At 39.6% G+C, this 19,581-nt stretch overlaps 2 protein-coding genes across 6 annotated transcripts in view; both read right to left on the minus strand.

The window, feature by feature from the left end:
- TM9SF3 (transmembrane 9 superfamily member 3) overlaps positions 1 to 1,117 on the minus strand; it is a 62,153-nt gene extending 61,036 nt beyond the window's left edge. The window contains exon 1 of the mRNA XM_024734967.1: positions 903 to 1,117. Within this exon, the coding sequence (XP_024590735.1) occupies positions 903 to 1,068 (166 nt within the window). The 5' untranslated portion in view covers positions 1,069 to 1,117. The remainder of the gene's footprint in view (positions 1 to 902) is intronic.
- Positions 1,118 to 14,564: 13,447 nt separating this feature from the next.
- Positions 14,565 to 19,581, minus strand: part of PIK3AP1 (phosphoinositide-3-kinase adaptor protein 1) — a 113,520-nt gene continuing 108,503 nt past the window's right edge. For 4 of the 5 annotated variants that reach the window (XM_024735106.1, XM_024735105.1, XM_024735107.1 and 1 more), the window contains one exon: positions 18,562 to 19,490. In XM_024735106.1, the coding sequence (XP_024590874.1) occupies positions 19,337 to 19,490 (154 nt within the window). In that variant the 3' untranslated portion in view covers positions 18,562 to 19,336. The other variant, XM_024735108.1, reaches the window with a different exon arrangement.

Genomic DNA, 19,581 nt, shown 5'->3' on the forward strand with positions numbered 1-19,581 from the left:
CAACGGGAGAGGCTACAACAGAGAGAGGCCCGAGGACCCCAAAAAAAAAAAAAAAAAAAATCAGGACACCTAATCAAAGATCTTCCAAAAATTCAATTACTCAAGCTTCTGCTTACCAGGTTAAAAATGTCCATGCAGGAAATACACACTCTGACAAACTTCACAGAGAAAAATAAAAAATCTAAACACACTCATAGGAACTGATAACAAAGAAGATACCTGCATAATAAATAGATAAGGAGGATATTTTTCCAATTTTAACAAGTCCTTGACTTAAAATTTTAAACCACACAATCTAACAGGTACTGAAGATAAATTAATACAACACTGATAAATACATTGAGCCAATGGTACAAGTTTGAATTTGAGGCTTTACACATAATTTTTAAGTATCCATATAGCCCATTACATCCCCACTCCTCTGGAAATTACCTCATTAGGAATCTATGAAGGCTTTCCCTGACCACATTATGTCCAACCCTTAAAGGATTTACTAGAAAACACTTTTCAGAAATAAATATGTTAAGGAAATGTAATTTTATGAACAATCATTTATTTTATTATTTTATAAATATTCAAATTAAATCTTTGTTAGTTACTAATATACTTTTCTACACGTAATACACTTAACTTAGAGATTAAAACAAATTTTAGGGTCTAGAGTAGTGGTTCTCAACCAAGGGCAAGTAGCAATGTTTACAGACTTTTCAGTTGTCACAACTGGAGAGTGCTACTGGCATCTAGTGGGTGTGGGCCAGGGACTCCGCTAAATGTCCCACCCTGTACAGGACAGCCCCCACAAAAAAAAAAAATTATCTGGCCCCAATGTCAACAGTGCCAAAGTTGAGAAACCCCGGTCTACGATCTAACTTTTATCATAAGGACTATTAAGGTTTACGTACCTTTGAATTTAATATCCAGACCACTAAATTCCAATTCAACTCCTTGAAGTGCTTCTCCCAGAGTTTCATGGTAGTGACTGATGCTTTTTTTTGACCCCACACAGAATGGAAGTGAAAAGTACTTGTATGTCTCTTGGCGATTATGGTAGGGCCCAACAGTATTCATCCATAAGACAACTTCCTCTTTATCTTGATACTGAAACCAAAAACAAAGCAAGTAAGAATATGTTTTTTAAAAATCTAATTCAAATTAAGGGAATATTTGTTATTTGTTCTAAACAGGAATGTACTATCTCAGTTTGGGAAGCTCTAAAATAAAATGCTGGAAGCTTGTTTCAAAAGGATGGTCAATGTCTACACATTAAAAATGAAATTCGGGGCTTCCCTGGTGGCGCAGTGGTTGAGAGTCCGCCTGCCGATGACTATATCCTCTGATTGTAGTCTCAAGCAGATTCACGTTTTCCAAACTTTGTTTTACAGAAGATACTGTTTAAACAAAACCCAATAACCTATAAGAACATGTTTATAATTAATATTTACACTATCAAATAACGATGAACCTAAAACCAACATGATTCACCATGCTAACGTGGACAAGGAAGGAGGAAACAAAATCAATAGCTTATCCAGAACCTCATGTTAATCACTAGAAACTCCAAAAACCTAATGCTGTCAGCAAGCACAAATAAAATTTCATCTCCTTTTTTCCCCACAGCCATTGATCAAAGTACTAGAGAGGAGAGAAATGACTAAACAAGCGGAAGAAAAAGCCATACTATGAAATCTCCACAGCCCATTCAAGTCATCATTCTATCTTTCCCTTCATCAGCCTGAAAGACAGGTACTGCATGCAAATTTCCTTGAATAAATATTATGGCTTTACCCATCAGTGAATACTATATGTAGCTAAACCTGCAGTGTGGTCTGATGACTTTGGGTAGGTGACGTCACCTTTCCAGGGTCCAACGGCGGGGGGCAAGTGCCAAAGATTTCTAAGATCTCCTCAAGTCTAAAATTCCAATGATTCTATGAAAAGCAGTTACCTGAGTAATTTTAAAACTAGTATTCCTAATTAGCAATACAAATTAAAGACAACTAACAGTTGCAGCTTAAGTCAACTAACAGTGCAGAAATTAAATCATTGAACAATTATTTACTGAGTGCCTACCATGCGCCAATAATTGTGTTTGTTGAGGATACAGCTTTGAACAAGACACATTCCCTGACACACTGGAGCTTAGAGCCTAAAGGGAAAGATGGACACTGAACAAGCAATTATAATAACATAGGGTGCTGTCGAGCACGTAACAGAGGAACCTATCCAACTAGCCCAACTACCAAACATTACCTCCAGTCTTCCATATAAAATGAATAAACATTTTCCATCAAAATCCAGTATCACCAAAACCAGACTCATCCCACCCAAACCTAACCCCCCAAACTTTGTTTTTCTAATGGTACAATCCTCTCAGTCATGGCGACTCAAACACCAAGCCCCCCTGCATTCCAAAAAACACTGACTTGTCTACTCTTATCCAAAGCATCTGCCTCTTTTGATTCATACCACCACCATAGTAGGACTTAGATCTAATCACCTCACCTTCAAACCTAATAAACATCTCATTGTTCATAAGACATTATCCAGGTACCTCATCAAGGAAATAAAAAACTACCTGACTTTTTGAATACATGAGACATGTACCATGCACAGCATTAGGTGTTAAGGTTATAAAGATAAATAACATACTGTCCTTTCCTTTAAGTAGTTCACAATCCATAGTGGAGCCAGACAAGTAAATGATTAACAATGAAGAAATAAGTATTACAATTAAGGTAAAAAGGGCTATTTTAGCAACAATAAAAATGATTAATTCTGCTTTGGCAGAGAAGGGTCAGGATGAATAACAATACAGAAAATCATAAGCTGTTTCAAGTGAATTCAGAAAAACAACCGTAGATAACCTTCATGTATGAAGGAACCAATCAAAGGTCTGAATGTTATACATAGGTACCCATTCATAACTACTCTTGTCACTTTAGGGGGTTGACAAATATACATATGCCACCACTCTCCCATCCAATGTTCAAGGTTACACTGCCCTAATCAATCAAGGTACTCCTTTCTGCACAGACATAGGTATAGGTATAGATATATAGATATAGATAGGGATATAACGTAAGAATTCTCAAAACGGTTCTCTAAACCAATCACTATCCACTGAACAGGGCTGGTATTAGAATTGAAACCTGTTCACTGAGTAGAAAGCTCTTGGCATAGTATCACGTACACAAAAAGTACTGAATATGATGAAAAAACACTGAAGAAATGCTGAAATGAAAGTTTATTAGCAACTTAGTGAAAGAAGTTTGAAGTATGTGCACTGACTGAGATAGTATCCTTTGAGAGAAATAAGGAAGGTGAGGTAACCAAATGCATCCATTTAGGATTACCACACTGAAAGAAAGGACCTATTCTGCAGAATTTTTATAAATGTAACTCGTGAAAATAAACACAAAAACACTTTCTCTATAAATCCTAATACTCATATTCCTTTAAAAACAGACAAAAACTTGAACATAAATACTTGTTAAAACAGAGCATTCATTTATTTCATACATACTGAAACACAGGACTAAAATAATTTAAGGGTCACAGTATGTGTAAAACTACACGCTCTGAAGTCACTCATTTTAAACATTCATGAAACCTTGATGGGGTAGTAAAAATCTGACAACATGATGCAAACTATACTATAACAAAATGTGTACCATTCTTTTGTGTGTGTGTGTGTGTGTGTGTGTGTATGTACCATTCTTTAGCCTAGGATTCCTTCTGGGAAGAGGACTGAAATAGGGATTAGAAAGAAAAAAAAAAAAAATATATATATATATATGTAACATAGACACAAACATATATATACACAAATACACACAGATTAGGGTGAATATTAAGGCTAAAACTGTTTTTCTTTTCTTTTCTATTGCTCCTTATGCAGACCACAATCAGATTTCATGAACTTAAAATGTTTACTTTTGGGGCTTCCCTGGTGGTGCAGTGGTTGAGAGTCCACCTGCCGATACAGGGGACACAGGTTCGTGCCCCGGTCCGGGAAGATCCCACATGCCACGGAGCGGCTGGGCCCGTGAGCTATGGCTGCTGAGCCTGCGCGTCCAGAACCTGTGCTCCGCCAAAGGAGAGGCCACAACAGTGAGAGGCCCGCGTACCGCAAAAAAAAAAAAAAATGTTTACTTTTCATTATAGTTCTTATTTATCCCTGAGAATAAGTGTTCCCAAGACAATATCAAGGGAAGAGTTCTTTTTCAAGAGAGAAAACGTGTCTTAAAATATCGTGAAATTAGAAAATACCAAATGGAAGAAACTTTTTAAGGACAAAAGCCTTTCCTTTCCCTAAGCTGCCAAGGAAAGTCCCTGGGCTCCCCCAACTCAGTGGGAAGACAGCAACAGGTAAGGCTCTTCCCTCCACCCTTGGCTGAAAGGCTAGTCTAATTTGCTTTCAAAACATTCCACAACGTCCTAGCAAGCTCTTTTTAGATACTTTCCTCGGAAAGGCTCTGAGTTGCCAATGACACGGAGAAAGATGGAATTTTATAACTTACCTGCAGAGTGTAACCAGAAGAAGGGGAGAAAACAAATCAAACAGGCACAGCAGTGGATCAGGAGATCCCTGAGCATGGGGGTGGCTCCTTCCATGAGGCCTCCCTGGGAAGCAGCCAAAGGACAGGAGGCCAATTCAGACTACCTGCATTCCTCACTTCACTGTTCCATTCGTTTCCAGTTCTCAGAAGTTTCACTGTTACACTCAACTTCTAAGCTGGCCACTCCAGCCAAAATGGCTTATAACACTGTCTTCCTTTCCTTTCCTGCTCCACCTTGTTTCTTACGTCATTACCCCAAGTCTATAATGCCCTCCTCCTACCCACCTGGCCAATTTCTACTTATCCTTCAGAACTGCCCAAATCCTCCTTTCTCCAATCCTCAGGTCAAACTTTAACTGACCAATCACTAACATGCACGTGTTTACCGTCTTTTGGGATAGTATCATTATTAGCCAAAACTTAACAAGCACATACCATGCGCTGGGCATAGTTCTAAGGTCTTTATATAAACATTTAATCTCTCAAAGCTCTGTAAGACAAGTCCTATTATTTCCCCCATTTTACAAATTCAAACAAACTAAATAGAGATGTTAAATAATTTGTCCAAGATCATTCTAACTAATTAGTATCACATTTACAAGCTTAGGACTACATTTTTTGCTAATCCCTAGTCAGCTTCATTAACTGAAGAGCAAAAACTAAATGAAGGAGTATGGGAAAAATACAGCTGTACAAAGCACCTAAGGAAGTGCTGAATGCTGAACAACTTTTCTATTTGAGCCTTTAATCTGCACTAAGGAAAAAAACCTTCCTAAGAAGCTCCTTGTCCTCTGATCTCAAAAGGAATGACCTTCATTCTCAAGAAGTCACCAATGTTGGATCTCTCATTTAAATACTGTTTATGTGCTGGGTAAGTGTAGGTACGGAAGTTTCCCTCCTTGATAGAGATCGTGAATTACTTTTTCTCAGAAGAAACACTTCAGGAGATAATGTTACTGAATTTCTCGTGTAAAATCCCAATAAAGAAATCAGAATTTATGTAGACAGGCAAAGGACTGAGGGCTCAGACTAAGCACCCAAATGCCATCATTTTTATGGGATGAGGGGAAAGATATATGCTTACTTTAAAATACATACCTGAGAAAGCAAACTCCAGTTCAGAAAAATATTTCAGAAATCATAATTTCAATGTCTTTTAATTATTTAAAACACATACATCAGAATTCTAATACATATAAATTATCAGTGTATTTTTGGATAGTCTCTTGAGATAACTGCTCTCTCCCTCTCAAAATAGCTTTGTACCTAAATAAACTTTTAGTCTACCATAGAGTACAGCTGAAAATAGGACAATGAATTATGACACTTCCTAAAACTAGATCCATATTAAAGCACTCACAAATTCACTTGTAGCTAACAGCTTATCCCCTTTATAAATCTTCACATATGTTTTACTAGTGCCATACTCCTGACGGAGACAAAGACTAAAGGCTTCATTGCCTAAGTAAAGCAAACAAAACATCTTCTTTTTAGCCAGTAGTGTAATAGTGCTTATGGCAAAGGTTCAGAGTAGGCTATCCTAGGCACAGATCGGGTCCTTTCAACATTACCTACCAGAGATACAACGGGCCACAAAGAAATGGGGTTTTAACCTAGGTAAATCACAACAGGCATCCCCAAGACTATGCATCTTAAATGAACAATCGTCTGCACTCGTTCACTGCTTTAAGCGGTAGGGTTATCATGCTTCCAACACTGCATATTCTTATTCCTGGTAGATCCCTAATGACTCAGGTCACTCAACAAGCACTGATTAAATACCAGTTGCTGTGCCAAGCACAGAGCCTGGTATGTAACAGACGCAGAAAAAAAAATTTTGATTTTGTGACCTTGAGGAAACAGAGCCAAAAAACATTCAAGGCTCCAGTGTAAACCATAAAATGCTTTTAAGATTCCTGTGCCACTGCTTACTGTTTTTTTGGTGCTGACATTTTTACATAGTATTACTATGGAAATTATATGTTCAAGACAGGTAGAAAAAACGACTAGAAATCAGGTAACTCAGACTCTTTCTGTAGCCCTGGGCCAGCCACTGGGCCTCTTCAGGCCATTAGGAAAATGAGTGTGTTGAATTCAATGGTCTCGAGTCTTTCCAGTTCTAAAATTCTATGATTCTCAATTTGCAATCCTTTTAATGGAGTCCTCTGGAATCTTAAGAGACATGATAATCTAACTCTAGATGTTTCCAAGTGCTCCAACTGTCAGAAAACCAAATAAGCATAAGCCATACCCTATACATCTTTCACTCACTCTAAAGTGTTCTTTTTATGATCCTTCAATCACCTATTAAGAGCTTGTCTTTCATGAAAGTGTTCTTTTTTATTTAAAACAGTAAATTTGGGACTTCCCTGGTGGCACAGTGGCTAAGAATCCGCCTGCCAATGCAGGGGACACGGGTTCAAGCCCTGGTCCGGGAAGACCCCACAACTGAGGAGAAACTAAGCCCGTGTGCCACAACTACTGAGCCTGCGAACCACAACTACTGAGCCTGTGTGCCACAACTACTGAAGCCCATGCGCCTAGAGCCCGTGTTCTGCAACGAGAAGCCACCGCAGTGAGAAGCCCGCGCACCACAACCAACAGTAGCCCCCGCTCACCGCAACCAGAGAAAGCCCGTGCGCAGCAACGAAGACCCAACGCAGCCAAAAATTAATTAATTTTAAAAAAACCAAAACCAGTATGTTCTGTAATTCATATATGATTCAACTTTTAAAAACTGAAAGGAACCCATTTTTATATATTCTACATGTGTATATACTCTAGAAGTCAGCAGCACATTCCCTTCTCATTATTCTTCTGAGAATATAAAGAGCGTTGGATAAATAAGCACATAAAAAGTGCCATATGAGTCAAATGGTCAGCTGAATCCTAACTCAGTAGGTAAAGTAAGAGAAATCAAGGGCTTTCTGGAACTGCATGAAGTAGTCAGCTGTTCCTTCTTAGGACCAGCTATAGAATTTGTGGGGCCCAGCACACAATGAAAATGCAGAAAGTATTAAGAATTTCAAATGGTGACAGCAGAGCATTAAACCAAGCAGTCTTTATGTCTTACACACATTAAGCGACTGCAAGGGTCACATGCCCACTGCAGCCCTGTCCCTCTTTAATGCTAACCCAAACACACCTTCAGTAACAACCCACTATGGAGCTAAACTTACCCAAACATTTAAGCACTTAAAAATACTATCAATACAGAGAATTATTCAATTTAATGCCAAGTGTATTACTATCCTATTTTTAGGATAAAAGGCCGTAGAGCATATCCTATGAGAGCGTAGAAGACTATAATTCAGTTTGCCTGAGTTCAAATCCTACCTCTACCTGTACTGGTTGTGTGGTCCCAGGCAAGTTACTTAACTTCTCTGGCATCCATTTCCTCATCCATTCAAAGGACGTAAGACCACTCACAAGATTATCAATGTATGTTTAAAATATGAGTTAATACATATAAAGTACTTAGAACGGTGCCTACCACATATTGCTACAAAAGCCCTATTAGCTATTATTTCTATCTGGAAACTGTCTTCATAAAAAGTTAATCTAAAGGGCAAACTTTAACTTCTAAAGATTGTTCTTTAATTAATAATCCAATTCTACAAGTATTTATTAAACACTTACTCAGCAACCTTTCCCTTGACAATTTTTCTCCTCCTTTAGTATCATTCTGTCTTCATTAGCTACTTCTGCCTTCTTGGTGGAAAAAAAATTCACTTGACCATAGCCTTTTCAGTATTATTATCTGCTTGAGGTGAATGCCTAGTTTTCAAGAAATAGTTTCAAGAAACTTGGAAGAAATAAAATATTTTGGCTAACAGCCAAAAAATATATGCATGACAAATTTTTTAGTTATATCTTAATGCTATTCTTCCTATAATTTTTAAAATAATAGGTAACCAAGTGAGAGCAGTTCAATGTAAACATGACTGAAATAAAATGGATTCTAAATTTTTTTGTCCAACAATTCTCTCATACGTGTCATATTCTCTCAAAAACCTTTTATCCAATATTTCATATTCAATTTCTGGCTTCAAAAATTTAAATGTTAAAGCAGAAACTAACACACCATTGTAAAGCAATTACACTCCATAAAGATGTTAAAAATATTTTTAATGTTCCTGGCAATAAAATTTCAATGAAATTGGCGTTTACATTTTAAATCTGTAAATTAATCTAAGACCTTTTTATTCACCTCCAATTTGTGAAATTTTAACTAATACGTACTTTTCCCTATTACAGCAGTTTATATAAAACACGAGATAAAAAAGTAAAATACTACTCTTAACCTTATATGCCTGTATGGTGGAACTATACTTGAGACAATTCTGAGTTTTACACAGCAACTTTCCTTAAGTGTTCAAAAAATTGGAAAAATATTAGTAACCACTGGCTAAAAGAATGCCCATTGGAAATGAACACTTCTTACACTGTGAGACAAGTTACTTGACGGAAAAAACAATAAGAAAGTGTTTTTAACTGTTTAACCAGTGAACAAAATTATCTTAAGGTGAAAAGTCACAAATACAGCACAAAAACATGTCACCAGCTCAGGATTGTGTCCCTTAAAAAATATACAGCTAAGAAGTTTCTGGCTGTGACTGAAGGTACAAACGCCAAAAGTTTAGAACTGTTGTTAGCTAACCTACCGACTAGAGAAAAGAAGTCTGGCTGCTTCATTTTCTCACTTGTCAGGAATGACAGGAGACTTGCAGATTTAGTACCACACAACCTCTCATGCAAAATCGTATCATTAATTAGTTAAGGTCTAAAAACACAACTACTCACAAGCACCCTCTAATTTACATGACTTTACTGTCTTGCTCAGATCTACCTTTCAGAAAGCCACCGACTTGCATCCCTAAGTGAAAGTCACTAGAGGAGTCGGTAACATCCAAGCTTTGATGTGGAAAATGCCAATTAAATAAACAGCCAATCAATTTTAGGCCAAATGCAAAAGGGAGCGTTCCCAGCCAGACAAGAGGACTGGGAAACTCAAGACCCCTCACAGTCAGAAGCCGCCTAGTTAGAGACCACCGGAATGGGAGCCTCATCTAGGGGCCAGAAGAGGGTGAAGAGAAAGTTACAAGAAAGGCCTCGCAGGCGGGTGCGTGTGGCTGAGTGCCTGTACACGTGTAAAGTGCTCTTCACCCCAAGTTTATCAAGGCGGTCCCCACGCCAGGATTATGATCCGGTTTGGGCAGGAGGGGGAAGAAAAAGGCCGGTGAGCACCATAAAGTAGTGGGTATTTCCTGGTTACTGTAAGACGGGTAATACGTGGTGCATACATCTTCCGCCGTGTCGTAGTCCCCAGCAGCCCGGGCGCTGCTCCCTTTCCTGGGGGGCACCAGCTCCAAGCCTGGCTGCCTGCGGCCCCCACTCCCGCGGCCAAGTGAGCCCCGACCCTCAGACCCCGCTTCTTTCCCGTCTCCCAGGGCCCCTGGACCCAGGGGTGCGGCACCATTTAGATCCGGGTTGGGGAAGGAGGCCCAGGCACTTAAGGAGCGGAGTCCTGTCCCGGGAGCGCACGGAAAGGGCTCCTCCCCGCTCCCGGGGTTCCTGCTCCCCCAGGCCCAGAAAAAAAAAGGACCGCGCGACGGCCCGGCCCTCCCGCCGGCCGCCCCTGGGTCGCGGGAGAGGTGGTGCGCACAGTGGCCCTGGCCTCGCGCCCCTCGCGCGTGCCTGGCCCGCGTCGCAGGGCCTAAGCCGCCTCCATTCAACTTGTGCAACCTAGGTCAAAACACTTTACTCTTCCTGGCCTCATTTTCCTCGGCTGGGAAGTCGGGTAATGGTCTGACCTACCGCCTCTCGGTGGGGTCGGGTCAAGTAGCCCTCACAAGGAGCTCGGCTCCCGCCGGGAATGAATCACCAGCTCCGTAATCGTCATTAAGGGAGATTGTTAAACTGGTATCGGGTTGGATGAGTGTCTTAAAGTCAGTGAATATTTACTGAATATTTATTTTAATCTTGTTGAAATTCTTGTTCGTTTATTTGTTTATTTATTATTTGTTGGGTCTCCAGTGCACAGATGTAAACACCTCTTAGAATCTAAGCTTTTCTCTTAAGCAGAGATCCTGTTCACTGACATATACTAGAACTGTGTCAGGCCCATAGTGGAAACTCAGAAGATATTTGTTAAATATATACATGAATATGGCACCACCATCTACACAGTCCTCTAAGCCAAAACTCTGGAAACTGGAGTCGGATTGTCTCCATCTCTCAGCCATCAGCAGGCAACAAGTTCTAGCGTTTGTTATCTTAGAAATGAATCAAGAATTTATTTTTCCTCTCCTCTGCCAGTAATAGCCAATCTTCTACACCTCACTCACTATGTATTACAGCAGCCTCCTACCAGGATCCCTATCACCAATCTTCCCTCCCTGTTTATCCTCCCCAACAGGTGCCAGTGAGTCTTCTAAAAAGAAACCTGATTATATCACTCTCTTGCTTAAAACACTCCTTGAATATTGTTTACATAAATCAAGGAATCACAGCTAAGATTTTCATCTGCCAGGCACTATTCTGAGTACTTCACATGTATTGACTCAATCCTTATGCAACAGGCACTGTGAGTTATGTTCATTTTACAGCAATGATCGCTGAAGCCCGGGGGGATGGGGGATTTAAGTGGTTGCTGAAGGACTGGATCCAAGCATCTGGTTCCAGAATCAGTCTTTCTTACTACTCATGGACTACCATCCATACAGTCATTTTAAGAAATGAAATAGAGGGGCTTCCCTGGAAGCCCCTGGTGGTGCAGTGGTTAAGGATCTGCCTGCCAATGCAGGGGACACGGGTTCGAGCCCTGGTTCGAGAAGATCCCACATGCCGCAGAGTAACTAAGCCCGTGCGCCACAACTACTGAGCCTGTGCTCTAGTGCCTGTGACCCACAACTACTGAGCCCTTGTGCCACAACTGCTGAAGCCCGCACGCCTAGAGCCTGTGCTTTGCAACGAGAAGCCACCGCAATGAAGAGTAGCCCCTGCTCACCGCAACTACAGAAAGCCGGCACGCAGCAATGAAGACCCAACGCAGCCAAAAAATTAAATAAATTTAAAAAAGAAGAAGAAATGAAATAGACTTGTATGTACTGGCATGGAATGATAGCCGAGAGATAATTTTAAGTGAAAACACCTGAAAATATACAGTATGATTCCATTTTGAATGATATTAGTCTACCCATAGAAAACAATCTGAAAGATTATGACTCAAACCATTAACATTACACATGCATACAAATATTTGCATGTATGTGCTACATGTGTAATCAGGAAACAAAAATCCTAAAGTATACTCCTGTTAACATGCAGCTGCAGAATCGGATCCCAGTTTATCTCCTCAGCTTCACCTCCCACTGATCTCTTCTACCTCAGGCTATATAGCCCTATATTTCCCAAATATACCGGGTTCTTTTATACCTCTGTGCCTTTGCTCTTTTTTTTTTCTTATTGGAGTATAGTTGATTTACAATGTTGTGTTAGTTTCTGCTTACAGCAAAGTGAATCAGTTATACATAAACATATATCCACTCTTTTTAAGATTGATTTCCCTTTGCCTAGAAAGGAAATGAATGGACAAACGTTGTTACTCGTTTTACAGGGCTAAATGGATGACCTCTTTAGTGAAAACTTGCATGATGCCCTCAGGAAGTTGAGCATCCCTTCTTCAGGATTCCAGTTGCATTTATGTCATAACTACCATAGTCCCATTTCCTCTTCTGTACTACATTCTGACCTTTGTTGATGGCAGCCAACAAAGTACTGTACTACTATTTGTTTATATCTGTCCCAGCTGCTGGGACAGTGCTTGTCACATCATAGACATTCAATAACTACTGAAGACATTCATAAGTAAAAAGTCACATAGCATAGAAGGATTTAAAGAACACATTCTAGATAGTCTAAGACGCATCACAGGGCAGTACATGATTAATTGCTGAATGAATCATATGCCAGTAATTACAATAGAAATCAGAGGAGGCGTCTTATACATCTTTGTATATCCCCCAGAGCACCTAACACAGTGACTTCCTCATAGTGGAAGCTCAGTAAATGCTCCGTGAATGAATAATCACAGTTTTGAATCGAGTGATGATGGGCAATTGAAGAACAAGCAGTGTTAAGTGCTGAATAAAGATGCATGAGTAGTTTCTTGCTTAAACATCCATCACCAGCCTCCACAGATTTGAGGCAGTAAGCATTTGCTAGGTGTTGTCAGGTGCTCTAGGTTAGCAATTACTTTGGGGTGGGGAGGACACAAGAAAAAGTATGAAGTATTCATTTGGGGAGTGTAGACCTAAAACCAGGAAACATTACACACATAGAAGAGAACAGAGATTACAGTGTACAAAAAAGAACTGCACAAAATGTGACCAACTCTGCAAATGTTTGATAGGCAATAAGAGCAATGGGTGACACTCTCACCACTATTATTCAACATAGTTTTGGAATTTTTAGCCACAGCAATCAGAGAAGAAAAAGAAAAAAAAGGAATCCAAATTGGAAAAGAAGAATTAAAGCTGTCACTGTTTGCAGATAACATGATACTATATATAGAGAATCCTAAAGATGCTACCACAAAACTACTAGAGCTAATCAATGAATTTGGTAAAGTAGCAGGATACAAAATTAATGCATAGAAATCTCTTGCATTCCTATACACTAATAATGAAAAATCTGAAAGAGAAATTAAGGAAACACTCCCATTTACCACTGCAACAAAAAGAATAAAATACTTAGGAATAAACCTACCTAAGGAGACAAAAGACCTTTATGCAGTAAACTACAAGACATCGATGAAAAATATTAAAGATGATACAAACAGATGGAGAGATATACCATGTTCTTGGATTGGAAGAATCAATACTGTGAAAATGACTACACTACCCAAAGCAATCTACTGATTCAATGCAATCCCTATCAAATTACCAATGGCATTTTTTATGGAACTAGAACAAATCATCTTAAAATTTGTATGGAAAACACGTATGTATGGAATATAAAAAAAATGGTTCTTAGGAACCTAGGGGCAGGACAGGAATAAAGACACAGACATAGAGAATGGACTTGAGGACATGGGGAGGGGGAAGGGTAATCTGGGACGAAGTGAGAGAGTGGCATGGACATATATACACTACCAAATGTAAAACAGATAGGTAGTGAGAAGCAGCCACATAGCACAGGGAGATCAGCTAGGTGCTTTGTGACCACCTAGAGGAGTGGGATAGGGAGAGTGGGAGGGAGACGCAAGAGGGAGGAGATATGGGGATATATGTATATGTATAGCTGACTCACTTTGTTATAAAGCAGAAAAAAAGTTATGTCTGGAAAGTTCTGAAGTTTGCATTGATTATTTACACTGAGTGGCATTTCTCTTCAAGACTAATATGAACTTACTAGAACATGAAACAAATTTCCCACTGTTCTCAAAAAAAAAAAGAGCAATGGGCGAGGAGAGAAAAGCAAACCCTATTTTGGTGGAGTATTTGGGAAAGTTTAATGGAGGGAAGAGCATGTAGGGCCATTAATTCAAGGAATATTTATTGAGCATCTATTATGTGCCAGGAACTCTGGTAGGTACTAGGAAATGATGATGATAAATGGCTTTAGGGGATAAAAGTTTGATAACAGTAGGCTTGGGAAGAAGGAATAGGAGATAAAATAACTGATTAGAGGAAAAGGAATATGGCTTCAAGATTCTTGGAGGCTGATGACCCACAGGGCTCAAAAATTGTTAGGACTCAGGGGCACCATCAAAATCAGGGTTGTTCTGCCAAACTGGACAGTGTAAAACATTGATAAATCTTATTTCATCAGTTTCTTCATCTAGATTAATGATCTCATTCCCTGACACCAAAAAGGTTGAAGGGGAAAATGCCAGTGAAAGGAAACCCCTCCCAAATGGCTGTACAACTTCTTTTTCATGATAGTTCTAATAAGACTCAATTGGTTAAAGAGTTTATGACCAGCAAATGATCCAGAAAACCAGAATTTCAACCTTTTATTCTTATTCTTAATAAACATGATCATCAAAAGTCTTGGTCTATAGATGACAACATATCTTCTGATTTCCATCTTCAGCTACCTTTTCTTTGAAATTTTATTTCTTCTTTCTACTTTATGTCTGTCTTTCTAGTAACTTTTCTATTGCTATTTACCACCTTCTACCTCTACCTTTTCTGTTCTAGATGAAGTGTTCTAGATACTGAAGAATTTTATAATTGGTCTGAATTCTTTCTTTAGGAAACAATCACTTAAAACATTGGTTCTTAGACCAAAGAGCAACTAAAGCTATTAATTTCTTTGTACAGTTCCCATTTCACTGTTTCTGACACATTTCTTTTAACTGATCTGTCATAACACTGATACAGGGCATGGAATGGGAGTTGCCACATAATAAGATCCCTTGCTAATTAGGTGGTGAGTCTAGTAAGGTTGTCTCCCTCCTTCATCAGAATGAGGTATTCCCCACCAAGGGGAATTGCCTTAGTCCTAAACTTAAAGAGGTGAAGGGACCTGGGTTATTACTAAACACAAAACATTTTACTTCACAGATGATGGGGAGTCAAGTTAAGTGAATTCAGCAAGTCAGCAGCAGTCCAAAATAAAATCCAGGTTTCCTGACTTCCAAGCCATATTCTTTGTCTACATCATGCTAAATCTTACTGCATGGCTAGCTAAGACATTTTCTCCTATATTGTGGGTTAAATGGGCTCTGGCGAGCTAGCCAAGGAACCTATTTATTACAATTTCTATGAGAAAACGAATTCTGAGTTTTGCCTCAGAGTTCAGAACACATCTTTCTACCTCCTACTCATCCTCTTACCACTCTGATGAACATAGTATCTGGCCATCAGGAATGAATGAGGAAGGCCATTTTATATTCTTAATAACTCACCTGGAAATGAATAGAACACTATTTATCAAACCAAAGCAAATATTTATACAGGAAGATTCTTCAAAATTGAGGATTGATTTTTAGGATGAATCTTCTAGAGTTATCCAAATTAGCTACTTGTCTTTCTTAGAAATAAATCTGTTACTAATACTTCCTCAGCCAACCAGCTGCAAAACCACACACTATGCTTTGAAAGACAGCACAGAAAACCAACTTACTTCCAGGGGCAAATGGGAGAGGGATCTAAAAATCCCAGCTATTGAGGTGATGTAGGACAGAGTAGGATCTCTCTTTTTTAATAACAAAGTAAGACAAAAGAGGGGGAGAGGGTAGGTAACTTAGCTTGACTTGTAAAAATATTCATTGAAGTCATTTACATACTATTACTTTGCCTAATTATGGCAAAGCATTAGGGATTATTCACATCATTAAATACATCAAGTTAAATTATTTGATTGCAACACAAACCTGTTCAGAGTCTCTCAGTATTCATACTGTGATGCTCATATAGTTGGGTTGTCTGCTCACAGGTTTTAACATAAGATGAAGGAACAGTGCTGGCCTGGGAACTGGAGGACAATGTACCTTGCACAGTTAGAGGCAAAGGCAATGGCAGTGAATATGACCAATAGCTTCACTGTCTATGAGCCAGTTTGTAAAATCTTGGGGAAGGATGGTGGCCACACAGCTGTCTCCCAAGGCATCATATAGAGAACTTTTCAACTGTCTCCTTGGACACCTAGCTACAATTTAGTTTCTGATTCTCATTGTATTTAAATTCATGGTTTTGTTACATAATGTATTCCTAAAAATGTATACAAAAGTTGAGTGTGTGGAAGTTGAATAAATTTACATTATAATGGGTGGTTCTGTTTCTAGAGAATGAAAAATTTCACCCCAGCATTAGAGACATTCTTTGATAACATGGTCCCAGTGTTTCATCCAAATTTTTCATTTTCCTTTTTTACTTTTACACACAACCAATCATTTTGGATGTTCAGTGAACATTCAATGAGGATTTAAGACTTGTCATTTTTGACGTGGCACTCCTGATTATTTTCTTCTGTGTCTCAAGTGTGTGTCACATTTATGAAACCCAGGTATCTCGTAAGCACTTTTAATTTTATGGTTTCCACTTATTTTCATATAAGAATAAAAATGCAATAAAATATTCCAATATTGCACAGTGATGTGCATACAAAGATGGTAACACCATTGGCTGGGAGCAGATTTTGCCATGTTACTGATCTAAATACTTGTTAACCAAAGAATGTAAAAAAAAAAAAATCTAAACTTCCCATCCAAAAGGGAGCTTAGAGGTACTAAATATCTTTAAAAGTATATCTTTTATCAAGATCAAATGTGCTTAAAACAGAGACTATCAATAAGAGGAAGGATAACCATACCAACCTTGTATTTCTCATTCTCCTTTTATCTCATATCACCCTATTTCTCCCAGATAAGTGACCAGAGAGTAAAGGGACCGTTGCAAAATGGCTACTATGTGCCAGGCAAAATTTCCACAAATACTCTCTTAATGGCCGGTGCCAATAGTGTATTTTATGTCAGAAAAAACAAAACAAAAAAACAGAAAAACAAAAACCCAAGATCTCAGAAGCTATTAACTTCAATAAGTCCTTGTTTGCTGGACTGAGGAATTCGATTGAAAAAGAACCATTGATCATTACAAAAGGACCCAATAAAACTGTACTTAACTGGATCTTTAATAGTATGGCTTTTATATCTTTGTGTGGGATGGAGAATAATTTCATGGAGAAGCACCAGATTTCTGATAACTTTTAAAGAAATAGGTCTGATACTAATTTTGCTGTATGTTTAACCATCAGTTAAGGGCCTGTGCTTTGAAGGTAGATTTATGTGCTAGGGACTCAAAATTAATGATATGTTTAAGGCTCTACATTCTCTGCACAAATTTCCCAAGCCTGGTGGTAATAACGTGTATATAACGAAATAGATAACTATTTCTACTTTAAGTTCCTTCTTCTTCTTCTGACCCATCAGCAGGGTAAAAGTCAAGGGTCCTCCTCTCTCCTACGGCCAGAACTAAGATCTACTGCTCTGCATCTAAGGGTGCAGAGCAATAAGTGGGGTCCCTGGCATCCCAAGCTTCTGGTTCCCAACCATTTTTTAGATGTTCTTTGGTAGCATCACTGTTTTGCAAGCATACTGACTTATAAATGCTCCAAATACTTGATAGTCCCATACCTGGGAGATATGGAAGAAGGAAATTTCTGGAAGGCCAATAGTCAGTCACTGAACAAATTTCTACATCTGCGCATTTCTTGAGGGAGAGAGCTTGGCTATTTGGAGATGGAAAGTATGGTGACCTGATATCAGCAGGTCCTGATTCTAGACCCACCTCTTCGTCTAACCAACTGAGTGTTCTTGGTTCCAGGCTTCTGTGAAACCTCAGATTTGCCTTCTATATAAAAGGAGTTAGGACTCATCCCTCTCTAAAGTCCTTTTGAGTTTGTTGTATGTGACCAGCCCTGGCATTTAAACACCCTCCTGAAGCTACAGAAAAGCTGAACAATCATTTAAAAATTAGGACATATCTTCTTACTTGAATACTGTAAGTCAAATCATAATCACTTCTAGAAATTAGATTGGACTAGCAAATAAGTAAGACCTAATATAAGTACATTTCAGTAAAATCACTTGTAATGTACATTTCTGAACAATCTTTTCAGGCTCCTGACATGCCAAATTAGAGGTAAGTATTCCAATTAAGTCGTCATCCTTTTGGCAAACAAGAATAGGGATCAATATACTTGATGATGGTGAATGAAGTCCTTAGTTTCACCTCTTGGTGCCTTAATAATATCTTCTTCAAGGAAAGCCCAGACCAGCAGGGCTGCAACAATATCAGCAATGAGACTGGGTCTTAAGGTCAGCAGTCAGGCCATAAAACTCAACATGAAGACATCATTAACAGGCTGAAAACCACAAGTCTCAAGGTCCCGAAGTAGGCAGGCTTTAGGAGCTGGAATCAGCGACCTCTGGGTGGAACAGGTGGAGGAGGATGGAAGGTCTCCCTGGTCGGAGGCCTGAAATGAAAGATAACACAATTATTATCAAACGAATTTAATTAACTAGTTCTCAGGCATCCACGATTTGTTGCAAGCTTGGTATACTATGCAAAGGACATGTTCTTCAATTAATAAAAGTGGAGAAACATACGGACCTTTCAGTGGCATACATGCTAAGCTGTGGCTTGCAATCCTAGCTGCACATTAGAATCACCAGCAGAGCTTTGAAAAATAACAGTTGCCAGGCTCGATCCCAGACCTATTCCATCATAATCTCTGGAGGATAGGGTTCAAGCATCACAACTTTTAAATAGTGTCCCTCCTTCAACCAGTTATATTAACTGTGTCGTTTATTTTCTGAGGCTTTGACATCTGGGCCCTGACTGATCCTGGAGGGCCTGCCCCTCCTAGGGAAAGCTAATTCCTAGAGATAGCAAACAACCTGCAGTGAGTACACCTTTCACATGCAGTCCAGAGCCCATACTCCAACCATGTCCTTTAATGGGACTCTCATATTCGCGACCACTATCCACTGCCCTAATCACCCCAGGGCCAGGTGCCAGACAACTGGAGACAGCCCCTTTGCCCCGGAGCCCGCTGAAATTATTCAAACTAGCCAATCCTTAATCTGCCTAGCCTGCCTAGATTGTTCCTTCCTGCAGAACCCAAAATAAAGGCTCTTGCCCATGTTTCTCCCCTCCCTGACATTTCTCCTGCCTAAACCTGGGGCTTTCCTGTGTGCCCCACCCCGGCATAATGTGCCCCCTCCTCTTGGGATCTAGGAGTATAACAAACTCCCTATTCAAAGGCAGTCATGGGGCTTCCCTGGTGGCGCAGTGGTTGAGAGTCCGCCTGCTGATGCAGGGGACATGGGTTCGTGCCCCGGTCCGGGAAGATCCCACATGCCGCGGAGAGGCTGGGCCCGTGAGCCATGGCCGCTGGGTCTGCGCGTCCGGAACCTGTGCTCTGCAACGGGAGAGGCCACGGCGGTGAGAGGCCCGTGTACCACAAAAAAAAAAAAAAAAAAAAAAAAAGGAAGTTTTCCTCCATTCTCTCA

Source organism: Neophocaena asiaeorientalis, unplaced genomic scaffold (genome assembly GCF_003031525.2).
Source record: "Neophocaena asiaeorientalis asiaeorientalis breed wild unplaced genomic scaffold, Neophocaena_asiaeorientalis_V1.1 scaffold240, whole genome shotgun sequence".
Taxonomy (NCBI): domain Eukaryota; kingdom Metazoa; phylum Chordata; class Mammalia; order Artiodactyla; family Phocoenidae; genus Neophocaena; species Neophocaena asiaeorientalis.